At 41.7% G+C, this 15,318-nt stretch overlaps 1 protein-coding gene across 14 annotated transcripts in view; it reads left to right on the top strand.

The window, feature by feature from the left end:
- The window catches only part of MYCBP2 (MYC binding protein 2), a 414,953-nt gene that overhangs the window by 357,689 nt on the left and 41,946 nt on the right, over positions 1 to 15,318 (top strand). For 13 of the 14 annotated variants that reach the window (XM_073347148.1, XM_073347171.1, XM_073347218.1 and 10 more), the window contains 5 exons: positions 637 to 786; positions 7,406 to 7,566; positions 8,703 to 8,859; positions 9,636 to 9,860; positions 14,697 to 14,762. In XM_073347148.1, coding sequence (XP_073203249.1) covers positions 637 to 786; positions 7,406 to 7,566; positions 8,703 to 8,859; positions 9,636 to 9,860; positions 14,697 to 14,762 — 759 coding nt within the window. The remainder of the gene's footprint in view (positions 1 to 636; positions 787 to 7,405; positions 7,567 to 8,702; positions 8,860 to 9,635; positions 9,861 to 14,696; positions 14,763 to 15,318) is intronic. The other variant, XM_073347199.1, reaches the window with a different exon arrangement.

Raw genomic sequence — 15,318 nt, 5'->3', positions numbered from 1 at the left:
ACGCATTAATGGATCTAATTGTAATAAAAATGACATATCAGTTACTTATCCTTCTTCCAGAGAAGTTTTGAAACAAATTTTTATATTAAATTAAATACTAATACAAAAAAGAGAATGCTCTTTTACTAATCCCAAATTGAGACTTCCAGCAAGTTTTAAAACAAGTCTAAGTAGCCATAATATCTGCAAAATCAGAAATATAAAAATAGAAATGTTAACTGTAAATGTGCTAGTTTGGATGGTCAGCAGTGTTTCTTTAATCTTTAAATGTATCTAAGCGACTTTTTTTTTTTCAAGCTTTGTTTTAAACTGCTGTTCTGTAACAGAGTCCACATGATCTCCACATGATCAATTTGTGTGTGACAGGCTAGAGCACTGTAGAGTTGCCCCTCAGCTTGCTGCACACTGTCTGTGTGTATGAGCCATCAGTGTGGTGTATTCCCTATGATATATTTACATCATTGTAAGAAATAGTTTATAGCTTAATAAAAGGGCTTGTGCAACAGTGTTTTTGATAACTTTTCAAAATACTAGTGCATCTCCTGTGACATGTTTAAAATAAATCTTTTTGTTGAACTCTATATCCATATCTCCAACTTTCCTTACCTAAATTATAACTACCTACATTTGTTTTAGGCTTTTAACTGGCTTCTCTGTAATGTCATTCAAACAACTTCTCTTCATGATATTTTATGGCATTTTGTGGCTTCACTGACTCCTGCCCCTATGGAACCTGAGGAAGACGAGGATGAGGAGAACAAAGCAAATAAAGAAAATGCAGAGCAAGTATGTGAGATTTTAACATGCTACTCATAAAGTATATTATGGAAATTGTGGGTATGACTGTACAAGTAGTTTAAAAATATTTTCTGAATGTGTAAAAGTGAAAACAAAGATTAATCTTGTATATTGTGTAACTTTTAGTGAGAAACAAAATCTTAACTATGGAATGGGAAATTTTAGTTCACTTTTTTCAAGAACATATCTATGCAGTATTTGTTTTTGTTGATCACCCTTAAATTTAATTCGCTTTTCATGACTGCTGAATGATATTCTGCTGATCCATTGTAGTTTTGTTTTAGTACATTGATTTGCACTTAAACTGTTTAAAACATTCTCTATAATAGAAAATGCTGTTTTTGACAAGTACAGTAACTGAAAACTATGCTTAGATTGCTTACCAGAAAACTGAGGGAAATTTTCTCTAAGAAACTCCATTATTCTTAGGGCTTGTGTAAACCACAGGTTATGCTGGCATAATTTATGTCGTTCAGTTATACCACCTCTCCTATAGAGGCAACTATTCTTTTTGCTATAATGAAGTAGTCTTGCAAAACTCTCCTCACCCACTTGACTGGGATGAGTAATTTTCTGGCAGGCGAGTAATTGGCAACAGTTTTTCAACTTTGTAGTTAAGTGTGTTCCAGGGTTTTTTGCAAAGCTTGATAATGAAATTATTTTAAATTAAGCTAATGTATATGGCCTTGACTTGTATTTGAATTATATTTCTTCTCTTTAATGGTGTGATCTTGTGATGAAAAACACTACTGTTTTAAAGTAACAGATTTCAGGTAGTGTAATGATCAGTGCAAATAGCCTCTACCAATAAATGGTGCTGTATCTCTCTTACTGTTAGGTTGTAGTATTGTATATTACATTTCTGTATCTGATCTGGGAGTAAGAGGAAGTGCGGACCCAGGGGAGTTGGGGGGGGCAACTCTTGGAGGCTTAAAGTTGGCTCTGCCAGGCCTACAGAGTGACAGAGAAGAACTGCTCCCTGTGATGGCTTGGAATAAAGTTGTGGTGAAGCCAGGTCATCATGCAGTAATGCCCATAAAGATAAAGGACTGCTGTAGTGAACCTGAAGGAGAGTGTGAAGCTACAAATATCCAGGCAGGATTGCTGTTTAGCAGATCTCTGTATTGAGCTGGACCAAAGGGTGAGTTCTGGGTAGGAGCAGTTAATGTCACTGACTAGGAAGTGCAGCTAGTGAAAAATCAGACCTTGGAGACAGTATACAATGGCTGATATCTAAAAACCTCTCATGGGGTAGAGACTAAAAGATGTAAAAGAGCTATGTGTTGACTTGAGAGATGCTGCCAGAGAAGGTGACAAAAAGAAGTGATTAGAACAGCAGCTCTTATGGTATGCTAGTGTGTTCTCCAAGAATAATGAAGATCTTGAGAGATGTGATCAGGTACTGCCTCGGATTGTTCTTAAGTGAGGGAGCGTTCCTGCGACGCAGCTCCAATATCTGATTCCCCTGGTATATTAGCAGTGGAAGAGAAGCTACATCATATGCTGCATGATAGCCTGATTGCACAATCTACATCATCTTGGGTATCTCCAACTATAACTGTGAAAAAGCCCAAAGGAGGCCTGAAGATATGTTGACTACAAGAAACTTAATTCACAACATTTCAAGATAGCTACTCCCACATAGCAGACTCCCTGGATAAAATGTCAGGAGCAAAATATTTTAGTAGTTTTGATTTGGTATTTGGATTCCATCAGATTAAAGTGGCACCTGATAATCCAGAAAAAAATGCCTTTGTGACACACTATGGATTGTCTCAATTACTTATTAATGCACCAGGATGTTTCAGAGGGTAGTAAATGACCTAACCCAAGTTTTGAGAACTGAAGACCTCCTCATGTACTTAGATGACTCTTTGTTTCCACAAACCCCATTTAAATCCTGACTCCTTAAAAAGTTTTAGAATCCTTTCCGCTTCTACCAGATGCTCCTCCCATGTTTTGAGTTCACATATATTGACTTGAAAGGCTCACTACCAGAAATACCAGCTGTAAATCAGTATTTGCTGGTCTGACACCCTCTCAAAGTATGTGGCGGCACAACTACTAGAGCATAAAGGGTTGAAACAGTTACAGCTGCATTGATGAAACATGTAGTATTGCAGATCAGACCACCAAGCTGTATCTGTAGTGATTGGGGAAGAAATTTGAACCATGGTTATTGCACAAGGTTTGCTGACAACTCCAGATAACCAATGTGAGGCCCAATGTCCCCCACTCTGCGAGTGATGTAGAAGTGGAGAGAGTAAACCACACCACTGGTTCCATGCTTAGCATCTGTCAGTGAAGTCCAGCAAAACTGGAATACAAAGTCATCTTTACATATAATGCTGGCCAGCACTCAGCTATCTATTACTCTCCTGATGAGATTATTTTTGGACTCAGCAAACCCATGCGTCCCTGTGACTTGATGTTCAGGCAGCAAGAATCAACTCGCAAGGTCCCCTGCATCTACATAGGTGGGTGACATGACAGAGTCGTATATGAGTGATGTGGGGACAGCATTCCAGAAGATGGAGAAACAGATGAGTCGGAAGCGAGCATGCCAGACTTAAATGCCAGGAAATAGGGGAATTATGTGCCCATCCAGGAAGGGGAGAAGGTGTGGTTATGTAACTGGAAAAAGCAACCTGGAAAAAATCCCAAACTTCCTCTTTTTGTGGGGGAACCTTACCCAGTAATTAAAAAACTAAACTACTACTAATTTGAGTGATTGTCCCTATGTGTGGTGCACTTCAGGTTGTGCATGCACTCCATATACCTGGGACCAAAGATTTTTCCCTAGTAGTATCTGTCTGTTTTTGGAACTCCTCTGCAGGGTGGGGAGCGAGCCATTGCTGTACCACCCCCACCCTTCAGCCTCAGCCTTCCAGTGGTTACAGGACCAGAGTATGTTTAAAAAGTTGCGTAAAGTGCCACAAACCCTTCTCAGTCACAGACTTTCACAACCTCTGTCTGTACTGCTTGGGGAAAACCCACATCCCTTCCAGGTGCAGTATCTGCAGGTCATTCCCAAGTAGAACTAAGCATTCTGGGGAGTTTTGACTCTGTAAGTTCATCATGGAGGAGGCTATGAAGGTGGGATCAGTCTCTGATGGGGAAGACCCTCCTGTCTGTTGGCCTGAAGAAGGTAGCAGTGACTCCTCTTTGTTCCCTGGCAGCTCCAAAACCAGCACCCCTGAGAGAGTCAGAGTGGAAGGGGCAGGGGGAGGCAACTGCTCCCACAAAGCCAAGAGGGAAGGTTTCCTGTCCAAGCCCTCTACAAAGAGGCAGAAGTCCCTGTCCCATACCAAGTCATTGGGAGCTTCCTGGTCCATAACAGGACCAACCGGTACTGGGAAGAAGCACACTGGGACTTCCTCACAGGGCAAAACAGCAGCACCCTACAGTATTCGGACTGCTTCTTCAGCACTGTAACGCACATCAGCGCCACTGGATCCTATGTGGCCTGAGCCAGGGACATGACTCCATTGACTCAGGCTTAGTTCTTGGCTGCAAGCTACCTTTTAGTGCTCCTGAAAGTGGCATCACCACTTCTTTGAAGACCTCAACACCTAGAACCAGGACTTCAGCCAGTATTGGTATCCCTGCAGTACCTCTCTTTGTCCCTGTCTACAAGTAGGGGTCAAGCCGGACCAGTACCGTCAATGAGAAGAGACAGATCATCACTGCCTCCTCCAGTCTTAAGGGCTCCCCCGCTGAATCCAGATTCCAAATCTTCAGAGACAGAAAAGAGCTATTGGACACACCTACTCCCGGACTTCGCCCCCTAGGGTCCCTTAAGGAGTCTCAGGCTGGACAGAACATTGGGAGTCTCCATGGTATCTCACTATTCTCACATGAGAGAATACCCTCCGTATAGCTTCTGGCACCCAGACCTATGCCATGGGGTTATGAAATTCTGCAATGACAGCATTGGGGCCCAGGATATCCATGAAACTACTGGCCGATATAGTCACCTCATGAGATAAGGAACCCAAGGAGATCCAGAGCTCCCAGAGGAGAGAAGAGCTTCCTCAGCCTTACCAAGAGGCATAATTTCAGCAGCATGAGGAAGACAAACAACACAAACAGGAGGATTCTTAACTGGTGACCTTTTTCTCCTCTTCCCCAGACAAGGCAGTGATTCCAGCTTCTCCACCTGTGCCCTGATGATTCTAAGGCCTTCCAGGTCTTGCTTAAGAGGGTGGCATAATCACTTCAAACCCCCCTGGAAGAGGACCGGGAAACACCACACAAACTAGGAATGATACAACTAGTATCTCTAGCAACAAGGGGAAAGAGATTCTACTTGAGGTAGGTTTCAGAGTAGCAGCCATGTTAGTCTGTATCCGCAAAAAGAAAAGGAGTACTTGTGGCACCTTAGAGACGAACAAATTTATTTGAGCATAAGCTTTTGTGAGCTGTGCTGTAGCTCATGAAAGCTTATGCTCAAATAAATTTGTTCGTCTCTAAGGTGCCACAAGTACTCCTTTTTACTTGCAGTACGTACTTGACTCCAAGAAGACAAGGGGATGGAGACTCATTCTGGACCTCACAGAGGTGAAAAGTTTCATCTGCCACCTAAAGTTCAGAATGGTGACCCTATGGTCAATTGTCCTGTCTCTGGATCCAGACAATTGGTTCATGGCCCTCAATCTCAGAGTACCTGTTTTTCATGTGGACATACATCCAGCACACAGGAGATTCCCAAGATTTGTGGATGGCCAACAAAATAACCAGTACAGATTTCTCCTTTTTGGACTCTTGATGGCACCAAGAGTGTTCACCAAGATATTGGTGATGGCTGCAGCTCGCTTTCGCTATCAAGGAGGGATGGTTTACCCTTATGTACCTAACTCCTAAAGCTATGATCTTACCAGGAAATACAAGAAGAAACCACCATGCTTCTGCATCTGTTTGAGAGGTTGAGTCTCAGAGTGAACCTGGAGAAATCCACCCTGGAACCCACACAGTCAATAGAGTCTATCAGGGCAAGGCGAGACTGAATAATGTTACATTGCTTACCAGACGGTTACATCCTCTCCATTAGTGGACTCATACAGAAAATCCAAATGGGCTCCAGGATGTCCGTACAGTCCTGCCTGGCACTTGTGGGTTATTTGCCAGGATTCATCTCAGGTGTCTGAAAGCCTAGTTGTGGACTGTTCATATTCTGGACAAGCACAGTATTGACAATGCTAGTCATGGTTTCTCAAAATGTCTTAGCCTCCCTTATGGTAGTAGGACAGGGGAAAAGTGAAAGGGACTGGGGAGGGGGAGATGTAGTTCAACTCCCCACTTCCAACAAAGACTATAACCCCAGGCACATCCTTCTTAGGTTGTAGAGTATACACGGAGTGGCCGGTAAAGCAAGGGATTTTGTCTCTTCAGGAGCCTATGCTTCATGTCAATATGCGGGATGGGAAGTAGGAGGTAGATTAGGATGATGTGTTGAAGGGTTTGTAAAGAGGTACAAGAGGCAGGGGTGGTTTGGAAGACAAGGAGGGGAGAAATTGGGGTGTACACTCCAGCTGGTTTGTGCTACTCAGATGAGGGGGGAAAAAAAGCAGCTGCAAACACGGCTTAATGGACCAGTGGGCTTCCGCTTTTTACTGCTCCAGAGTGGCATAGAACAGCTGGTACATACTGATGAATTGGGCCATAACCTGTTTAATTTTTCCAAAAAAATTAAGGTTGATATTTCATATTTTAAAATAATTAGAAATATCATGTGGTAACATTCTCTTTTCAGTTTCTTGTTCGTGTTCATGTATGAAATTTTCGATTTTAAAAAAAGCCTGGGAAATTCCCAGACAAAAACTACATTAAGTTGGTAAGAAGGTTAAGAATATGTTTCAGGTTTCAGAGTAACAGCCGTGTTAGTCTGTATTTTCAAAAAGAAAAGGAGTACTTGTGACACCTTAGAGACTAACCAATTTATTTGAGCATAAGCTTTCGTGAGCTATAGCTCACTTCATCGGATGCATACTATGAAGTGAGCTGTAGCTCACGAAAGCTTATGCTCAAATAAATTGGTTAGTTTCTAAGGTGCCACAAGTACTCCTTTTCTTTTTGCGAATATGTTTCAGTAATTTTAAGATAAAATAAATTTTAAAAATGCTGTAAAAAAACAAGTTTTTTTAATAAACCCAGGAAATTCAGAGTTAAGTTTAAAAAAGAAATGAAGTATGTTAAGGTATAGCATTGCAGATTTAGGCACCCAAACTACCTTCACTCTGCTTGGTAGGGACACTGGGAGGATGGAAAGAAAAAAGTTAATGGGACTTCAAAATATCAGTTTAAACTAATGCGGGACCACAAACTGTAAAATGCTTATATTACATGGTGTCAATCCTAATTGTGCGTTTCTGTATTTTAACCTCTTTAGATTTCTTTTAATGTTAACTTTATCTCTGTCTTTCCGGCAGTTTATAACAATTCGTTTGGGAATAGTCACAACATCCCTAGAATATATTTTATTCTAAATTATTTGTATAAACTCTTAACCTGAACTGTTTTAATGTTGTTTTTGTCTGTCTATATATATTTATTTTCTGAAAGCCACTTAATAGCAGAGCCAGTGTAACATATTTCCTTTGAATCTTAGGAGAAAGACACAAGAGTATGTGAACATCCACTGTCAGATATAGTGATCGCTGGTGAAGCAGCTCATCCATTGCCCCACACTTTCCATCGTCTGCTTCAGACCATCTCTGATCTTATGATGTCTCTCCCCAGTGGTAGTTCATTGCAACAAATGGCCCTAAGGTAGGTACAAAATAGGGGAAAACTCTGAAAGGCCCAACACATCCAAGCATTGTAAACTAACTCATTAGAAGATTTTGCAATGTATTTTAGAAGTCTGAAGTGCCTGGTATGCTATTTTAAAAATGAGAAAAAATATATTTATTTAACCCTGGCATAAACAAAGGGTTTATAGAGAAAAATGTATTTGATTTTAAGTTTTGTACCATGTCCATTACTTTTAGTGTAAAAATAATTAGATCACTGTGTTCTTTAATGTACATGCATAAGCCGTATATAGCTTAAATACCTTTTGTTTGAAAAATCTGTCATTTGGCTATTCCCCAAATTTTCCGTATTCTTCATTTTGCTATTATAGCTACCATAAAGGAATATATGGAATAATTATTATTGAATTCAACTCTCGTGTGACTATAACAAATATTCCTGCTTTAGACTTTTCACATTGCTAACAAATATTTCTTCTTGCCTTCTTCAGAATGATACACAATATGTTTCTGATCCTGATGTTTCCTTTCAAAACGTTTATAAAGCTTAAATTTTTAAAATTATGCAATAATTAAAATAATGTACCGTACATACTCATTCATTAGCCCATTCTTTTATAAGCCAACCCCCAAAGATGGATAGGTAAAAATAATAAAAACTGTCTGACCCTTTCATAGCCGACCGTATATTTCGGGGATTGGCAAACTTTGGCTCCTAGCCCTTGAGGGTAAGCCGCTGGTGTGTTGGGACGTTTTGTTTACCTGGAGCATCTTCAGGCATGGAGCCTCTCAGCTCCCTGTGTCCGCAGTTCGCTGTTCCCAGCCAATGGGAGCTGCGGGAGGCCACAGCTCCCATTGGCTGGGAACAGCGAACTGCGGACACAGGGAGCTGAGAGGCTCCATGCCTACAGACGCTCCAGGCAAACAAAACGACAATGTATAGATATTCAATTCAATGATTTCATAGAGTTTAAAATCATCAAATTTTGGTGTAGACCCATTTATAAGCCAACCCCCACTCTTTGATGTGTCGCTTTTTTGCCAGAAATATTCGGCTTATGAACGAGTATATATGGTAAATACTAATGGTGCTTGTAAGAGTGCACTAATATTGAAAACGTCTTTTAATAAACTTATTTTTAATGTTTTCAGATGTTGGAGCCTCAAATTCAAACAGTCTGACCACCAGTTCCTGCATCAGAGCAATGTCTTTCATCATATTAACAACATTTTGTCCAAATCTGATGATGGAGATAGTGAGGAGAGCTTTAGTATCAGTATACAATCTGGCTTTGAAACCATGAGTCAGGCAAGTTTTAAATCAGTAAATATCACAAGGTGTAGACCAAAATGAATTAGTAGATAACCTTCAGCACTATAATCAAGCTGTTCTAGTTTTCAGCAATCATACTTTATTACATATAAATGTATTAATAACAATTGCCATTTATTTAAATATTTCAGTAACAAATATCTATCGTGATCAGGGCCTTTATGGATGATGTTTAGATTTAAAAATTCAAATATTACCCCTCAACCTGAACCTCATTCAAATGGGTATTTTGGAGTAGTGCCCATTCCTACTTTGTTACTGGTTGCTAGGGTCAGGAGCAGGTGGGCCTTTTATGTTTGAATTTAAATTCATTCAAAAATTGCCTTTAAAACTCATGTTCTCTTTCCTACCTCCACTTATTCACGGTCCCTTCTTCCTCACATTTCTTCTCTCTCCTTTTGTTCTTTTGAAGGCACACATTGCTGCTTTTTAATGAGCACCTACAAAGGAAAGTACAGTAAAGAGAGGGTATGGGAATTGAGTAGGAGAAAATAAGCTGAGTATTGTTTCCTATTCTTAATACACTTTTTAGCAACTGAAACTGTTCTCAATGGTATTTCCTCTGGTGGCTGGAGCTCAATAAACCAGGAGCTTTGATCATGTAACTTACTCATTATGACAGGTTTCTTCTTTTAATTTAGAGAGTATATTCATCTTAATAAGTATTCCTTTAAAAAGTGTGTTAGACATTTTTTTACTTGGGCTTCATTTCTGTAAAATTTCTGAGGTTTTGAATCATCTTTTTGATACAGGAACTGTGTATAGTAATTTGCCTAAAAGACCTAACCAGCATTGTTGACATCAAAACATCAAGCCGACCTGCCATGATTGGCAGTTTGACAGATGGGTCTACAGAAACCTTCTGGGAGTCAGGAGATGAAGACAAAAATAAAACTAAGAACATCACAATTAATTGTGTCAAAGGAATCAATGCTCGCTATGTCTCTGTTCATGTAGACAACTCACGAGATCTTGGGGTAAGAAAAAAATTGTCTGTCTTCACTAAAAGTGCATAGCCAGGGCCTTGTGTATTATTCAGTCACAGATTTTATTGGTGTCTTCCTCCCCACCACTTTTGCCATCCTGTTTGGTTCAGAATTCTACTCCAGAATCTAAATCTCATTTTGAGACATTAAGTTTCTACTTTTTTTGGTTATGAAGAAAAGCTTCCAAACATAAACAGAATGTAAAGTAAGCCTCATTCTCAGTGGGTTGTTACCTCTTGAAACCTAATTATTAGAATTTAAATATCCATATTATTAACTGTTTTCCTGCTAACTGTTTTTTGAAAAAACATCCACTTGGAGAGTTTGTTCCTACAATCCCAAATGGCATCCTTTGCCTCCCCAAGTACCAGAAGATCATGACTGTCTCCTGTCCTATTGCCACAATTTCTACTTTTTCTCCTGAAAACTGACACATTATTTGTAACACACTGAATGTTTAAATTTAGGGGCTGTGTAAAATACATTGGACTTAATATAAAATTAAACGATACAAGGAGTACTGCACTGATTTATTGAATTTAAAGCCTCAACTTTTTAGTAGATCTGAAGCTGCTGTGGTATAGAATCATAGAATATCAGGGTTGGAAGGGACCTCAGGAGGTCATCTGGTCCAGCCCCCTGCTCAAAGCAGGACCAATCCCCAACTAAATCATCCCAGCCAGGGCTTTGTCAAGCCTGATCTTAAAAACTTCAAAGGAAGGAGATTCCACCACCTCCCTAGGTAACTCATTCCAGTGCTTCATCACCTTCCTAGTGGAAAAAGTTTTTCCTAATATCCAACCTAAACCTCCCCCACTGCAACTTGAGACCATTACTCCTTGTTCTGTCATCTGCTACCACTGAGAACAGTCTAGATCCATCCTCTTTGGAACCACCTCTCAGGTAGTTGAAAGCAGCTATCAAATCCCCCCTCATTCTTCTCTTCTGCAGACTAAACAATCCCAGTTCCCTCAGCCTCTCCTCATAAGTCATGTGTTCCAGTCCCCTAATCATTTTTGTTGCCCTCCACTGGACGCTTTCTAATTTTTCCACATCCTTCTTGTAGTGTGGGGCCCAAAACTGGACACAGCACTCCAGATGAGGCCTCACCAATGTCAAATAGAGGGGAACGATCATGTCTCTCGATCTGCTGGCAGTACCCCTGCTTATGCAGCCCAAAATGCCATTGGCCTTCTTGGCAATGAGGGCACACTGCTGACTCATATCCAGCTTCTCTTCCACTGTAACCCCTAGGTCCTTTTCCGCAGACCTGCTGCCTAGCCATTCAGTCCCTAGTCTGTAGCAGTGTATGGGATTCTTCCATCCTAAGTGCAGGACTCTGCACTTGTCCTTGTTGAAACTCATCAGATTTCTTTTGGCCCAATCCTCTAATTTGTCTGGGCCCTTTGTATCCTATCCCTATCCTCCAGCATATCTACCTCTCCCCCCAGTTTAGAGTCATCTGCAAACTTGCTGAGGGTGCAATCCATGCCATCCTCCAGATCATTAATGAAGATATTGAACAAAACCGGCCCCAGGACCAACCCTTGGGGCACTCCGCTTTATACCAGCTGCCAACTAGACATGGAGCCATTGATCACTACTCGTTGAGCCTGACAGTCTAGCCAGCTTTCTCTCCACCTTATAGTCCATTCATCCAGCCCATACTTCTTTAACTTGCTGGCAAGAATACTGTGGGAGATCATGTCAAAAGCTTTGCTAAAGTCAAGGAATAACACGTCCACTGCTTTCCCCTCATCCACAGAGCCAGTTATCTCGTCACAGAAGGCAATTAGATTAGTCAGGCATGACTTGCCCTCGGTGAATCCATGCTGACTGTTCCTGATCACTTTCCTCTCCTCTAAGTGCTTCAGAATTGATTTCTTGAGGACCTGCTCCTTGATTTTTTCCAGGGACTGAGGTGAGGCTGACTGGCTGGTAGTTCCCCAGATCCTGCTTCTTCCCTTTTTTAAAGATGGGCACTACGTTAGCTTTTTTCCAGCCGTCCAGGACCTACCCTGATCGCCATGAGTTTTCAAAGATAATGGCCAATGGCTCTGCAATCACATCCGCCAACTCCTTTAGCACTCTCCCATGCAGCACATCCAGCCCCATGGACCTGTGCTCGTCCAGCTTTTCTAAATAGTCCCAAACCACTTCTTTCTCCACAGAGGGCTGGTCACCTCCTCCCCATGCTGTGCTGCCCAATGCAGTAGTCTGGGAGCTGAACTTGTTTGTGAAGACAGAGGCAAAAAAAGCATTGAGTACATTAGCTTTTTCCACATCCTCTGTTACTAGGGTGCCTCCCTCATTCAGTAAGGGGCCCACACTATCCTTGACTTTCTGCTTGTTGCTAACATACCTGAAGAAACCCTTCTTGTTACTCTTAACATCTCTTGCTAGCTGCAACTCCAAGTGTGATTTGGCCTTCCTGATTTCACTCCTGCATGCCTGAGCAATATTTTTATATTCCTCCCTGATCATTTTTCCAATCTTCCACTTCTTGTAAGCTTTTTTTTGTGTTTAAGATCAGCAAGGATTTCACTGGTAAGTCAAGCTGGTCGCCTGCCATATTTACTAATCTTTCTACACATCGGGATGGTTTGTTGCTGTAACCTCAATAAGGATTCTTTAAAATACAGCCAGCTCTCCTGGACTTCTTTCCCTCTCATGTTGTTCTCCCAGGGGATCCTGCCCATTAGTTCCCTGAGGGAGTCAAAGTCTGCTTTTCTGAAGTCCAGGGTCAGTATTCAGCTGCTCTCCTTTCTTCCTTGTGTCAGGATCCTGAACTTGACTATTTCATCGTCACTGCCTCCCAGGTTCCCATCCACTTTTGCTTCCCCTACTAATTCTTCCTGGTTTGTGATCAGCAGGTCAAGAAGAGCTCTGCCCCTAGTTAGTTCCTCCAGCACTTGCACCAGGAAATTGTCCCCTACACTTCCAAAAATTTCCTGGATTGTCTGTGCACCTCTGTATTGCTCTCCCAGCAGATATCAGGGTGATTGAAGTCTCCCATGAGAACCAGGTTGTGCGATCTAGTAACTTCTGTCAGTTGCTGGAAGAAAGCGTTGTCCACCTCATCCCCCTGGTCTGGTGGTCTATAGCAGACTCCCACCACGACATCACCCTTGTTGCTCACACTTCTAAACTTAATCCAGAGACTCTCAGGTTTTTCTGCAGTTTCATACTGGAGCTCTGAGCAGTCATACTGCTCTCTTAGATACAATGCAACTCCCCCACCTTTTCTGCCCTGCCTGTCCTTCCTGAACAGTTTATATCCATCCATGACAGTACTCCAGTCATGTGAGTTATCCCACCAAGTCTCTGTTATTCCAGTCACATCATAATTTGTTGACTATGCCAGGACTTCCAGTTCTCCCTGCTTGTTTCCCAGGCTTCTTGCATTTGTGTATAGGCACTTGAGATAACTCGCTGATCGTCCCTCTTTCTCAGTATGAGGCAGGAGCCCTCCCCTCTCGTGCTTTCCTGCTCATGCTTCCTCCTGGTATCCCACGTCCCCACTTACCTCAGGACTTTGTTCTCCTCCCCCCGGTGAACCTAGTTTAAAGCCCTCCTCACTAGGCTAGCTAGCCTGCTTGCGAAGGTGATCTTCCCTCTCTTCGTTAGGTGGAGCGTCTCTGCCTAGCACTCCTCCTTCTTGGAACACCATCCTGTGGTCAAAGAATCCAAAGCCTTCTCTCCGACACCACCTGCATAGCCGTTCATTGACTTCCACAATTTGACGGTCTCTACCCAGGCCTTTTCCTTCCACGGGGAGGATGGATGAGAACACCACTTGCGCCTCAAACTCTTTTATCCTTCTTCCCAGAGCCACGTAGTCTGCAGTGATATGTTCAATGTCATTTTTGGCAGTATCATTGGTACTCACGTGGAAAAGCAGGAAGGGGTAGCGATCCGAGGGCTTGATGAGTCTCGGCAGTCTCTCCGTCACATCGTGAATCCTAGCTCCTGGCAAGCAGCAGACTTCTCGGTTTTTCCGGTCGGGGCGGCAGATAGATGACTCAGTACCCCTGAGGAGAGAGTCCCCGACCAACACCACCCACCTTCTTCTCTTGGGAGCGGTGGTCGTGTAACCCCCATCCCCTGGACAGTGCATCTCATGCCTTCCAATCAGTGGAGTCTCCTTCTGTTCCCTTCCCTCAGATGTATCATCTAGTCCACTCTCCACATTAGTACCTGAGGAGAGAACATGAAAATGGTTGCTTACCTGTATCTGCGTTGCTTGTACATGGACTCTCCCCTTTCTTCTTCTGGTGGTCACATGCTGCCAAATTTCTTCACCATCCTTCTGTCCCTGCTGCGCAGCCTGCTATGAATCTTCAGAATGTTGTGTCTGTGGAAGCATAGAAGGTAGCTCTAGTCTGGTGTATGGAGTTCCCCAGAATCCAGCAGCATTGCCATGGAGTACACAGGGTGTTTGCATGTAGTATGTAACCATACTGGTAGATCTGTAATTGCAGTGTTTCGTATATGTCCTCATTTCAAGTGCACATAGTGATGCAAAAAGAAGAGGTTGCAGATTTAAATGGAACTTTTCTGCAATTCTTCATTGTCCTAAGTTTTCGATATAAAATCACTTTCATTTTTTTTTATTTATACACTTTCTTGTTTCTACTTTTGTATGTAATGAGAATTTTAGGTTGCCTTAGACATACAGATACCTTGTGTTTTAACTCCATTAATTCTGTCTCTCTGAAAAGGCACTCCATAATGTTAATATGGAAGAAATTACCCTAATGCTACTCACCTTCAGAATTAATTGTGGAGGTTTTTATTTGTCTTTTTGATTTTGCTTGTCTGTTGCAGAACAAAGTGACTTCAATTACTTTCTTGACTGGTAAAGCAGTAGAAGATCTTTGCAGAATAAAGCAGGTAACTGATTACAAATGTTGCTTCATGTAAAAATAACAGGTCTTGTTAATGATAAAAATAATAATCCTTTGTATGTATACCACACAGCCCATCTGAGGAAGTAGTTTACACGTGTTACCATAAATCTCAAAATGCTTCACAACTGTTTAACAAATAAAGCCTCACAACACCCTGGGAAGTTAATTACTTTTTTACATACAGAAAAATTGAACCCTAATGAGATTTCATGGCTTGTCAGAGTCTCATAGGAAGTCAGTTGCAAGCCAGTTTGCTTTAAACTTCATACCACGAGACCATCCTTTCTTGTTAAGATATTGTCATCACTTTTGAGTAATGCCCTTTCCATAGAAAGCTTTGTGTTAGACATTGTACGGGGGTGGGGGGTTTAATTGTGCAATTTGCACAATCTGCTCCTCTATTAATCTATGGTGATTTTGCAACAGCTGTCAGGACCATGAAACTTGATTACTGTAATTCCCTCCTGTGGAAACAAACTCCTAGCAGGAATTCTCTATCGCTTGTAGTTTCTTCAGAATACCACAGTATGTTTCCACAC

The sequence above is a fragment of the Lepidochelys kempii genome, chromosome 1 (assembly GCF_965140265.1).
Source record: "Lepidochelys kempii isolate rLepKem1 chromosome 1, rLepKem1.hap2, whole genome shotgun sequence".
NCBI classification, from domain to species: Eukaryota; Metazoa; Chordata; order Testudines; family Cheloniidae; genus Lepidochelys; species Lepidochelys kempii.
This window is presented reverse-complemented; position numbering and strand designations above follow the sequence as displayed.